The sequence below is a fragment of the Mustela lutreola genome, chromosome 14, assembly GCF_030435805.1.
Source record: "Mustela lutreola isolate mMusLut2 chromosome 14, mMusLut2.pri, whole genome shotgun sequence".
Classification (NCBI taxonomy): Eukaryota; Metazoa; Chordata; class Mammalia; order Carnivora; family Mustelidae; genus Mustela; species Mustela lutreola.
The window spans coordinates 21,190,218-21,202,930 of record NC_081303.1 but is presented as its reverse complement, the minus strand read 5'-3'; the positions used below and the strand labels follow the sequence as shown (position 1 = coordinate 21,202,930).

The window sequence follows — 12,713 nt, the reverse complement described above, 5'->3', positions numbered from 1 at the left end:
TAAATCAAAGTCTAGAAGTCATTAAATATGAAATCCCTTCCTTTACTGTCTCTATCTAACCAGTCCCTCTTCCCAATTAAAAATAAGACAAAACTAAGGCGCTCAAGGAAGCTGAATTGTCCAAGATTCTGAGTTCTCCTAATTTCAAGTCTAGAATTTTAGCCACAAACCAGACACTACTGGAAACCAACTGTCTTGGAAAGACATAACTTTGTATTTTCCTCAAATTGTTTTTTATGTCATTTGGCTAAGAAACAAAATTGGCTTGAGTCTGGCCAGGAAGCTGGGTAAGAAGTTGTCACTGTCCTGACTCACCAGGTGCGTCACCCAGATTGGGTGGCAACATATCCAACCAACAGAATGAGTCCCACCGAGAGATGTGCACTGGGATTTGTTTGGATACAGCATGACCAACAAGGACACAGCACTTTCCTTCTCCATTCTCCGTGAAGTAGCCTTCAGTTTGACAGTGTCACCCATTGGAGGGACTTTGGGATCCCTGTAAACAACAGACACCCCATTTGCTAAAGGAAAGAAACTACCTTCCTCTTTATATTTAGAATTCCACTAAAGATTTACAGTGCCAGGGACACGTGGGTGGCTCAGTTGGTTAAGCGTCTGCCTTTGGCTCAGGTCATGATCCCAGGGTCCTGGGATCGAGTCCCACATCAGGCTCCTTGCTCAGCATGGAGCCTGCTTCTGCCTCTGCCTGCTGTTCTCCCCGTTTGTGCTCTCCCTCTCTCTCTGGCAGATAAATAAATAAAATCTTAAAAAAAAAAAAAAAAAAAGATTTACAGCGCCAAGTGGCAAAATAGATAATGAACATGAATTTGATGTACTCAGAAAAGATCAACTATGTAGTCTCCCCACAGAAATTATCATACTTTACTAAATTTGAAGACTTACATTTTGTGTGCTAAAAGAGATTTGTAGATTTCTTTGTCAAGGACCTCTGTCTATGGGGTTGGGGGTTGTACCATATTTCTGAAAAGCTCACATTTCTAACCCAAATCAGTGTAACATGGCTCCCTTTTAGACCGATATAGTTATATACACTGGGTGATTGGACAAGGTCTTCTGATCATTTTTAAAATATTTTATTTACTTATTTGAGAGAGAGACAGAGATATTGAGAGAGAGTGCGAGAAGGAGAGAAGCAGGCTCCCTGAGCAGGGAGCCTGACATGGGGCTCAATCCCAGGACCCCAGGATCATGACCTGAGCTGAAGGTAGACGCTTAACTGACTGAGCCACCCAGGTGCCCCATGAATCATTTTTCAAGAAACTATACTTCCCAAATAGTTGTTTCTGACCCAATCCAGGTCACCAGCTCCCTATATGACTTCACATACCTCCAAATATAACTTAAAAGGGGGACGGTAGCCACAAGGATGGGGAGCTTCACTGTCTCTCTCCCTGTACAAGGCAGATATCATTCATCAATTGTTACACTTTTTCCACTACATTGAGACTTGGTCTTGATTCTTCACAACCCAACACTGCGAACAACACTGTCAACTAACTGGTCTTGACATCTAAATTGAAATCTATTTGCAATACCAGGATTAAATGAAATCACTACAAAATCTAACTATTCTCGAGAAGTTTCTTTGAACAACCCAAATTTTATCTCTGGCTACCTAATGTCACATTCCTAGTGGTAATGTTCTTTAGACGGGTCAAAAGTTCCATCTCTGCTTTTACACATTAGAATTATAACTCGCATTCTGAGTTTTGAGTTGCATTAGGAAATAATTTCAGGTGGGGAGATAAGGAACATATTATCTATTCCCTATTTTATTTCTTTGAAATGAGTAGAGCTATGGTTTCCCAGATTGTCTACTAAGTTGACTCTCAGGATTCTAGTTTGATTTGTGTTTAAGGCCAATATATATATTCATATTTTATCTGACTTATTCATCCTTAAAATAAGGACCCTGAAAACTAATCATTGCTTGGTTATTATTTAATATTGGCACACTTGGGGATCCCAGGTGGCTCAATTGGTTGAGCATCTGTCTTCAACTCAGGTTATGATCCCAGGGTTCTAGGATTGAGCCCCACCCACATCAGGCTTCCTGCTCAGTGGGGAGCCTGCTTCTCCCTCTGCCCCTTCCCCTGTTCATGCTCTCTCTCTCAAATAAATAAGTAAAATCCAAAAAAAAAAAAAAAAAAGAACTTTATTGTGTATAAAATCACAGTAATATGAATAATTTCTGATTTTGTCCAAAAAATTAATTCTCCCAATTACACTGCAAAGAGTTCTCAAAGATATAAACCACTCTGGATTATATTTCCTTTTAAATCTCTTTATTAGAAGAATGTCTCAGGCACTAGGAAGAATATAATTCTTTGCATGTTAAAGAATTTTAGTTTACTTTAAAAGTTTTGGTAATTCAGGGTTAATTATATACTTTATACTGGAACATGAAAGATTAGTAACCTAAAGATATTTAGATAGTTTCTCTAAAGATTAATAAAAATGATGAAAAAAATGAATATAAGCCTTCCTTGTTGAATTATTATGGGAAATGAATAAGAAAATTTCTTCAGCCATACATAAAACAGTAAAATTCTGAATCACAAACTATGCATTCAAATAAAACATTAGTGTATTTCTCAAAATCATTACTAATAGTAGTTCTTCTCATGTGCCCCATGGCCAGAAGAATCCCAGAGCAGGACAATAATAGGTCCTTTTAATTATCATCATTCTCTGGAAAAAAGTACATCTTGAGAAAATATGCGAGGGCCATACCAGTTCTGATGACAATGCACAGGCAAAGATTTAAGTCGATAAATGGCATAACAACCAGCCCTAATGGGCTGTAAGTGATGAAAAGCCAAATCACTTGGCTTATGGGGAGGTGGGTGTGTGGATTAACTGACCCATACAAAAAGTGTAGGCATTGACTTCAGGCATGGCTGGATCCAGTGCAACATCACTGCGCTTTGGTCTCTTTCTATCTCTCACATCCACTTTCCTGTTTATTGCCTTCCCTCTGAGGCAAGTTCTCTCCCTGTGACAGCTGGAACAGCACTAGGCATATATCTTCCATTCCTATCCAGCCAATACCCAAGTACTTGTTCTATTTGCACAAATTTGGTCACACACCCATTGAACATTCACTGCAGCCAAAGGATGCTGGTCCAAGCAGAAGAGAGTGAATGCTACGCAGCAAGAACCAGTAGCTTTCTATCCTAATAAGACATAACCAATTTTATATTGCTTTTGAGCTACATAAATGCCTAGGTTCCTGTTTCCTAAAATTTGGACATCTTGAATTCATGGAGCCATCTGCTCATATCATATGATTACCTCAAATTCAAATGTTCTTTTTGGAACAGAGCACACCAGTTTGTGAGAAGGTTCTTATCTACTCAGCGTGTTGCCTCTATATTGTAGCTGAAGTCCCAAAGCTGAGAATAGTAAGAGACAATTCCACCACCACCCCCCAGCCCCATTCTAAAGAGAGTGCCTGAAACATACAGGCCAGACTTAATGAAAAAAAAAAAAAAATCAGGGGCACCTGGGTGGCTCAGTCAGTTGAGCATTCAACTAGATTTCAGCTCCGGTCATGTTCGCTTGGGTCGCAGGACTGAGTTTTGCATGGGCTCTGAGCTCAGTGGGGAGTCTGCTTGGGATTCTCTCTCCCTCTCCCTTGACCTCTCCCCCAATACTCTCTTTCTCTCTCTCTCGCTCTCTCTCTTTCAAATAAATAAATCTTAAAAAACAAAACAGGACAAATCCGTCCAGTCTCTGTGAAGCCCTCACTTCCAGCTTTTATAGGACATGGCCAAATTGTGAAAGATCATGGAAGAAGGTCAAGGAAGCAGGAATTCAAAGGAGTGGAGAGTGTTTGAGTTCTTTTTCCTTCTCTCCTCACCCATTTCTCCTCACAGAGAAAGGTATGTTACCTCCCAACTTCCCCCATAAAAGATGGAAGGAATCTGCAGAAGGGGAGACAGGCGCCTTGCTTCTTAGCAGACAACTTATCGGATGATGAGATGAGAAAAATAAAGCAGAGTAGGTGGTGGGTGTGGCTGTGTTGCTTGAGATGGAATGATCAGGGAAGACCTCACTGATAAAAGGACACTGGGGCCAAGGCCTAAAAGTGAGGGGAAAAGCCATGCAGAGAGAACAGAATACCCAAAGGTCCTTAGCAAGAACATGGTTAGTAGTTTCTGGAGAGGAAAGGAGCCAACAGGACTGGAGAAAAGGGAGCAAGAGGGAATGTCGAAGGGATAAAGGGCGAAGATTAGAATGGTGCTGCATTTACTACAATGGGTGGAGAGTAATGGAAGTGTGTGCAAGACCACACACCACACCCTGCATAATGTACTGCCTGAGCTTTCACTCAGGCCTGGACTGGGGGCTGGAGGTGGTCAGGGAAACTTTGAACTACATGTGAGATTAGATGTAATTAGATTAGAAAATTAGGCATTAGGTTTGGATTTAGACTGAACTGTACTTGTCTTTTAATACCTGAAGGTAAGCCTTACTTTTCAGGTATTAAAGTGGCTGGAAAGCCATGAGATCTATATGAAGGGTTATCTCCAGGGCAGGAATGAGTAAGTGCATGATTGAAGGTTAGAGAAAAATAAAGCGTTCCCTATGTATACCTCACAGAGTTTACTTTATTCAATAAACTGATTAGTTTCTAAAAGAATCAAAACCCTTACAATCCATCTGTGAATTCACCATACACAACACAATGTTTTACGCACTAATGTGTGCAAACAGTACACATTTGCTAAGTATGGAGTATTATAATATGCTATTTGGGGGGAAAATGATGTGGCACTAGATAATGGTCAGATCAGGGAAAGCTGAAGGAGGGCTTAACTTCCTAAGTAGGATAATTCAAAACTTGAGATTATTTGTAGGGTTTACATGTGGATTCCTGACCTTTAATTAGAGTCACTAACAAAGGTCTCACTGTGAACTTGTTAGAAAGGATCAATACCCAAACAGACTATAACACAGAAATGATATTTGCTGCCTGCTAGTTTTAATGTGCAGTGTAAGGTCCAGGAAGTAGAAACAGCAGCAGGATTGTTAAAATGAAATAAATTGAACAGAAACAGAATAACACACAGAAGTGACACTTTTTTAAATGATGGAAATCACTAAATTGGCTATTTCCACTTCCATTTTGGGCTTAAACAAGATGACAATTTGTTACCCTTTCAAAGAGAAGAAATCCAGAATTTGGCAGTCCAGGGCAGAAATGGCAGCTCCAAGGTCAACAGAAGTTAGATTCTTCCTATGGCACTGCTTTGGTCAGTCCTGGGCCTATCACCACCTGATCCACAATGGCTACTTGATTTTAATCCATCACATCTACCTCCCAGCCAGGTAGAAAAAAGAAAGAAGAAGAGGACTCCTCTTTCCTTTGAAGGATACTCCCATGAAGTCCCCATGGGACATCCTTTGAAGGATACTCCCATGAAGTTCTAGTTTCTCTTAAAGACCTGTAGGTGAAGTTAGATTGGATGCTTTTTATCAAGAACAGTTACTCCCTTCCTTATGTCTGCCTGTTAGGTTAGTGTGTTCACAGCTCTATTTACTGGTTATATTGTGCTTCTGATCTTTAATAGCTAATGCCACTAGTCCCAAAGACAACAGTTCAGTTATATAACCTATCAACGTCCTCCCTGTCCAACCCTCCTCCAATGAATTGGCTGTGCCTGATGACTCATCTGCCTCCTATGGAAATTATTAATAATTTGAGTCAGGAAACATAGAAGGAAAGGCAGAGTGTGGTGGTGGAACAGGGGTGGGCTTCAGCTCCCCTGGACTGAACTCCTGTCCCCAACATTCACGTAACATGACTTTGGGTAAGTTTCCAGCATCTCAAAATTCCCATTTCCTTCTCCATAAGACAAGAAGGGTAATACCTCTTGAAGCTGCTATGAGGAATGAATTAAATAACATGTGAAGTGACCCTATGCCCCTAAGCACTCAAACTCATTTTTCCGTAATTCATTCATTGTTCTCAGACCCCGGCAATGTGCTAGATACCATGCTGGATGCTATGGTTGTTGAAGCCTAAAGAAGAAATGCAGAGAGCTCATGATGTAATACAGGAGCTTAAGACACACAGAAACAGGCTCTGCAGAGAAGGAAAGGTTTTACACACGTGCAACATTAGAATGACACCTCTCTTGACTTATATCAAAATGCTAGATACATTATCTTCCAGAAAATGGGATGATTCAATCTGTTAAGGATCTGTGTGCTTGATTTGCTGTTTGGTAACAAGCACTGACACGTGGGCCACCCCACGTACACAAATAGGGTCACATGAAATGCTTGCAGTGGCCCCCCTGCTACATTTTTCTGAAAAGTGACAGAGAAGTACCTGCGTGATACTCTCTTGACTACTCCGTGAACATCGCGTATTACTTTAGGTTAGAATGTGAAAGCTAAAACAAACTGATCATCGCACTACAAAAATTCAGCCAAAAGTCCCTTTTTTACATCCATATGTCTTCAAGCCTTATGGCAATAGTAATGATGCACTCTCTAGTCCCCACTGCCTTTGCAGAGATGTGTTACAGATCTCTACGTGCCTGGCCCAGGGTGGGCACTGCGGTTGTGAAGATGAAAAAGATGGCATCTGTCCTCCCAGAACGGAGCACACAGAAGGGGCACAGACAAGTGAGATTTTCATTACCATGTGATTAACGCTACGGAGAGAACAGATATACTGGAGCACTAGGCAAGTTCATAGGAGGGGACAGCCCATCTAGCTTTGGCCAGTGAGGGAATGTTGCCTGAAGCAAGTGAGTTCTACACTGAGGCCTAGAAAATGAGCAGAAATTAACCAAGCGAAGGGTGCTTCAATCAGTGCAAAGGGCAGGTCCAAAGGGCATGGTGTATTAAAGATGGGAAGGATTCAGTGTGGCTGAAGAGGAACGTGAAAGATAAGATTTGCTAGGTCCAGATATTGTATCCCTGCACAGACACATACCATGAAGAATCTTGATCCCCGCCGTGATGACTCAGTTCACGGGCTTCTCTTAATTTTCTAGGACATGCAGAGAAATAACAAACAAATAAACAAAAGAGGATTCATTTTGTTATGGCAGAAAATAATTTTATGCAAAATCAGAGAAACAGGTACATAGTACCACTTTTCCACATAGAAGAAACACAGGAAAAGCAGTATACTGTTACTGTACATATATTCTAAACAACTTGTCAATTCATTAAAGTGTTCAAGCTTTCAGTAACTTGGGCTTAATTCTTTATACCACTTCAAGAATAACATGGTAGGATGTCTCAGTTAAGCGTCTACCTTTGGCTCAGGTCATGATCTCAGGGTCCTGGGCTCCCTGCTCAGTTGGGAGTCTGCTTCTCTCTCTATCTCTTCCCCTGCCCCTGCCCTCTGTTTATGCGCGCTCTCTCTCTCTCTCTCTATCTCTAATAAATAAATAAAATCCTTAAGAAAAAAATAACACAGTAAAGAAATGATCATGATTCTGCAGTGTCTTTGAAAATTTTTTAAATCTATATTTAACTTGTTTCCTTGATGCAGACCCTCATAGAAGTTCAGGCTAATTATAAGGTATGTCTATATTACTATCCCTTTGGGTGAGAGAGTCCATCACATTTCATAAACTTAATGGAACGAATAAGAATTTATGCAACACTAAAAAATTAACCAGAAATTTCCACATAGTGACACTGTGGCCAATTAATGAAGCTAATTTCTCAGTAGGCAATCTGTTACCTTTAAAAAATGCATATAACTAAAGGATTTTTCTCTTTCATTTATGGTTACTATGCAAATTGAATATCCATAAATTCATTCTAGATAGAGTAAAAGCAATAAAATTTTCATGATTTGGCAGGCTTTAAATCATTTACAACACTATAATAAGTTATTGAAGAAAGAGGCTTATAAATTGACAGAATCCCCTTAATAGCAAAGAAAATGTTAGTACTTTGCAGAGAAAAAGAAAAAGCAGAATTTCCTATTTAACTGACACAAAAAAAAACAATTTCCAGAAGTTCAATAGATATCTTTAGAAGACAAAAATCATTCACAAAAATACTAGGTTAGGTGCTATGATCAGATTTTTTAAAAAAATGAACCACGGTCCTTATCCCCACAGAGCACAAAGTGGAATAGATTACCCTCTCCTCACAACAGTATGGATTTTCAGGTTCCTACAACTTATGGAATAGAACATACCTTGAATCTGGACCACGAGAAATCAAGATGAAGCAGAGTTGACAATCCTACAGCCCCTTCAGCATATTTGAGACCTCTTTGAGAAGGGGAAGGGATATTAGGTAAGGAGATCCAATGTCCTTGTTCTAAGTCATTGAAGTAACTTTATTCCCTCTGCTATGGGATATGCCCCAATTACCACTCCCTTTCTAATTTTTCTGCTCCATCACAGCCTTGCCCTCCATTACTTATCTTCATCATTTGGAAACATCCATTTGACAGAAAGAGCCATGAAAGAATGTGATTCTGACATTCATTCTTCCAACGGCTTCAAAGATACCTGAGGGCAGAGGAACAACTGACTTAAGAGCCTGAGTTGCTGTTACGAATTCAAATATTCAATTCACTGATCTCTTAGATCTGCAAGGATAAAAGTATCCTGTGGTGAATTAAGTGAGTGTTAACAAGTGATGTGCCCAGGCTCAGGAAGACAGAAGAAAAATTATGTATTCTGGAGTAACTGGGGGAGGTATTTAAATAAATTTATATATACATATTTACTTATCACCCACCATGCGCCAAGTATATAATTCTGTGAAAGAGGTATTATTGTTCCCGTTTTAAGGATTAGAAAACACAATCATTAAGACAAGAGATTTTCCTTAAATAGTTAAGGACCAGAGACAAGATATGGGCCTAGACCTGCCAGTCCAGCACTCTTCCCGTAACACTAGTCCACTTCTTGGAAGCAGCAAGGTACTAACTGGGTCTTGAAAGATATAGATTGGAGCAAGGTATTGAGAAGAGACAAGTCCATAAGGAAGAGAAGTGTGTCTCAGGCCTGGTCACCCTTAAGGGTATTGGGAGAACACACTGCCACTAGATTTCCTTTCACATTTTTCTCTCTAGTAAGATATTAGAGAAGAGACGACTGGGACAGAAAACCTCTTACTTCACAATTCTGTTCCTGAGGGTACCAATTTAGGAAGACCATAGCCTTGAGGGATCACTATCAGAGTGGGGGAACCCTTAGATAACAAGTTTATGACTTTCTGTCTTCAGTAGTTTAGAAAGCCTAATTTATTAGACTCTTGTAAAATTTCAGTATTATCTCATTGTCCTTCATTCCAGTCTCCTCCAGAGAGCAGGACACATTACAGAAAAAGGAGAACCGATGTTACAACCCCACTGCTCTATCTTTTCTGTTTCGTTCTCTAAAGACTTCATTTATCAGGTGATCAGTTTACACTAGGCAACAGTTCGTGGCTAGTCCAACTGAACTATAGTGTGTAACTTCCATCCATTTAGGGATCAAATTCTGGATGTGAACACAATAAAAGATCGCTCCTGGATTGAACTGTATAGATTTGCACTTATGTTACCACAGTTATGTTTATACATTTGATTGTAACGTTGACATTAAAAACTTAGCTTAGTATGGTGACTAACCTAACATTAAAAAAAAACTCAGCTGTTTATTCCATGCGTTGCTTATTTTCAACAATTAATTTATTTTTTTAAACAAAAGGTGTTCTGGATGAAGACTTAGTAAAGCTTAGGTTACACATTAGAATTCAAGAGCTGAATATACAGTTGTTGGCTGCATAGTCTAAAAAGGTAGCAGGCTTGAAGGTCATATAATGTCACTAGAAGAACGTCTGAATGACATGAGAAGTTTTAATTCCTAAGGAATCGTTTTAATTCCTAAGGAATCGTTCTTTCCTAAGAAAGAAACTATTAGGGGTTTTGGTTACTGGAAGAAGGGGCTAGAGTTCTTAAAATTTTACCAGTGATGACTTTGTAAAACAGTTGGCTTAGATAATATAAGAGCGAGGCTAATGCAGGATCAAAATATCAGATTATATTATCTGTTCTGATGCAAATTTTCTATGGAAGTCTTAGCAGGAAAATGGAAGAGTCTAAAAGGGAATACTTAAAACAATTTTTAGAATGGTAGCAAGTTCTCCATTTGTTATATACTGTAATACATAATAGTTTCCAAAGACCCACTTTAATGGAGTTTTAGGATTCTCCCCTGTGTTTCTTGTGCCTTTTATGACACTACCATTTTCTTGCTTGTGCTCTTAAGCCACCACTAACGTACCACAAAAATATTTTCAAATGCCAAAAGAGACAAAAAAAAAAAAAAAAAAAGATGGGGGTGGACAGCAAGCATAGACTATAAGAGATGAGAGCAATATATGAAATAGACAAGTCAGTGGGCCATTCAGAGTACAACAGAAACCAGTGGACAAGAGGAGGCAAAGCACTGACTTGTCAAACCATAAATTTGCAACGCTTTTTTCATTTGGCAATGGACATCCAGAATATGAAGACAGTTGACTAAAACAAGGTAATGTGGTATAGAAGTGTTAAAATGTAAACATGTTTCCAGTTGAAGGAGCACCTGGGTGGCTTGGTGGGTTAAGCCTCTGCCTTCGGCTCAGGTCATGATCTCGGGGTCCTGGGATGGAGCCCTGCATCGGGCTCTCTGCTCAGCAGGGAGCCTGCTTCCTCCTCTCTCTCTGCCTGCCTCTCTGCCTACTTGTGATCTCTCTCTCCGTCAAGTAAATAAATAAATAAAATCTTTAAAAAAAAAAAAAAAGATGTTAGGGTGAGATGAGTAAACTGTGTGAATTGCTAAGTAGTAATATTTACCTAGATTAACTTATAGTTCGCATGGCTAATCAAGAAGAGGTGTGACTCATATCCGAAACAAAATGGTTCATGTTCACATGCCTAGAAAAGGCTTTTGTATCTGTGGTGGTTTCCAAACTTTAGTATGGATACAGGTTGTTGGGATGCATATCAAAATGTAGACCAGGGGCGCCTGGGTGGCTCAGTGGGTTAAAGCCTCTGCCTTTGGCTCAGGTCATGATCTCAGGGTCCTGGGATTGAGCCCTGCATCGGGTTCTCTGCTCAGCAGGGAGCCTGCTTCCTCCTCTCTCTCTGCCTGCCTCTCTGCCTACTTGTGATCTCTGTCTGTCAAATAAATAAAATCCTTTTTAAAAAATGTAGATTTCCAGGCCCCTTTCCCAGATTCTGATCTAGCAGTTCTAGAGTAGGGTTTCCAAATCTTGGCCCTATTAATATATTAAGAGATTATTTTCTTGCTGTGGGGACTACCCTGTGCCTTGTAGGTAGTTGAGCAGCATTCCAGATCCACTAGATATCACAACATCCTTCCCTGGGCCTATTCCAGATGTTGCTAAATGTGCCCTGGGGGCAAAAATCACTCTCCTCCTTTGGGAATCACTTGTTAGGGTGAAGCCTATGGACTGCATTTCTAATAAGAATATCCGAGTGGTTTTGGTCAGTGAACCAAACTTGAAAAATACAATGTGCTCAATTATGTCCCCTCCAAAATTCATGTTAAAAGTCCTAACCCTCAATACCTCAAAATGGGATCCTATTTGGAAAGAGTCACTGCTGATTTAGTTGAGATCATACTCAGTTAGAATGAGCCACTAATCCAATACAATTGGCATCCTTATAAAAAAGGGAAAATTTGGACCCAAGAGATAAGCACACAGGGAAAATGACATGCAAGCCAAAGAACTACCAGAAGCCAGGAGAAAAGGCTGGAACAGAGTCTTCCTTAGCTCCCACAGGCAGAGCATGGACCTGCAGACACCTTGACCTCATACTTCTGGCCTCCAGAACTGTGAGACAATAAATTTCTGTTGTTTAAGCCATCCAGTTTGTGGTTAGAGGAGCCCTAGCAAACTCGTATATAATGAATAAAACACAAGTCAGAGTTTAGCACTGGGACGACATTTGAAGCAGGATCCGAGAGAAAAATGGAGAGATTACAGATGGGCACCAATTCCCAATTTATCTTTCTCAGTGCCTGACATAAAACAGAAGTTGATAGTTTTTATTTTTATTAAGCACTCTCCACATATATCTTGCCCGAGTTAAATATTAAGAAAAACATCTTATAATTTGTTACTTTATAAGGTTGAAATTGCCAGTGTTCCATTTTCAAGTCTTCCTCTAGATTACACAGTACTTGGATAGGCTTGAGTCTGGAGTTGACTGTAGGACTAATGGAACTAATTAATTATGCCATTATCTACAGAAAAGGTAACGTGTAAATATGAGGTTCCATACAGGGCAAAAATGTACTGACTGATCACACTGTAGCTTTAAGAAAAGTGTTGACTGTTTCAGGTCACAAAGGCACTATTTAGAGTACAGCAAGTGGGACCATGTGTCCAGCAGGCCACACAGTCATGTGCTTCTCTAAAGCAGGCAATTCATACTCTCTCACTGAAAGAATGAACCCCATGATATTTTTAAAAAACCTGAAGAGGCATGTACTCTGATAGTTTCATTTGCAGTAAAAGTGAACACTGTTGTGGGTTATTAATTATCAGGAGGCAAAAACAAGAGCCCAGTGGCAAATGGCAGTCTTTTTATCCTCAAGATAGAAGAGTCATACTAATAGATATCTCAGTTCCTGTTTCCTCCCGCAATTGAACAGGGGTGAGAAAACAAGCCGCCGTGCCTCAAGATTTTAGAAAGAAAA

The 12,713-nt window shown here is 39.9% G+C and overlaps 1 protein-coding gene across 1 annotated transcript in view; it reads right to left on the bottom strand.

Annotated features, from left to right (window-relative positions):
• Positions 1-12,713, bottom strand: part of LOC131814446 (uncharacterized) — a 68,731-nt gene that overhangs the window by 54,219 nt on the left and 1,799 nt on the right. Inside the window, exon 3 of the mRNA XM_059145387.1 lies at positions 6,977-7,033. Within this exon, the coding sequence (XP_059001370.1) occupies positions 7,026-7,033 (8 nt within the window). The 3' untranslated portion in view covers positions 6,977-7,025. The remainder of the gene's footprint in view (positions 1-6,976; positions 7,034-12,713) is intronic.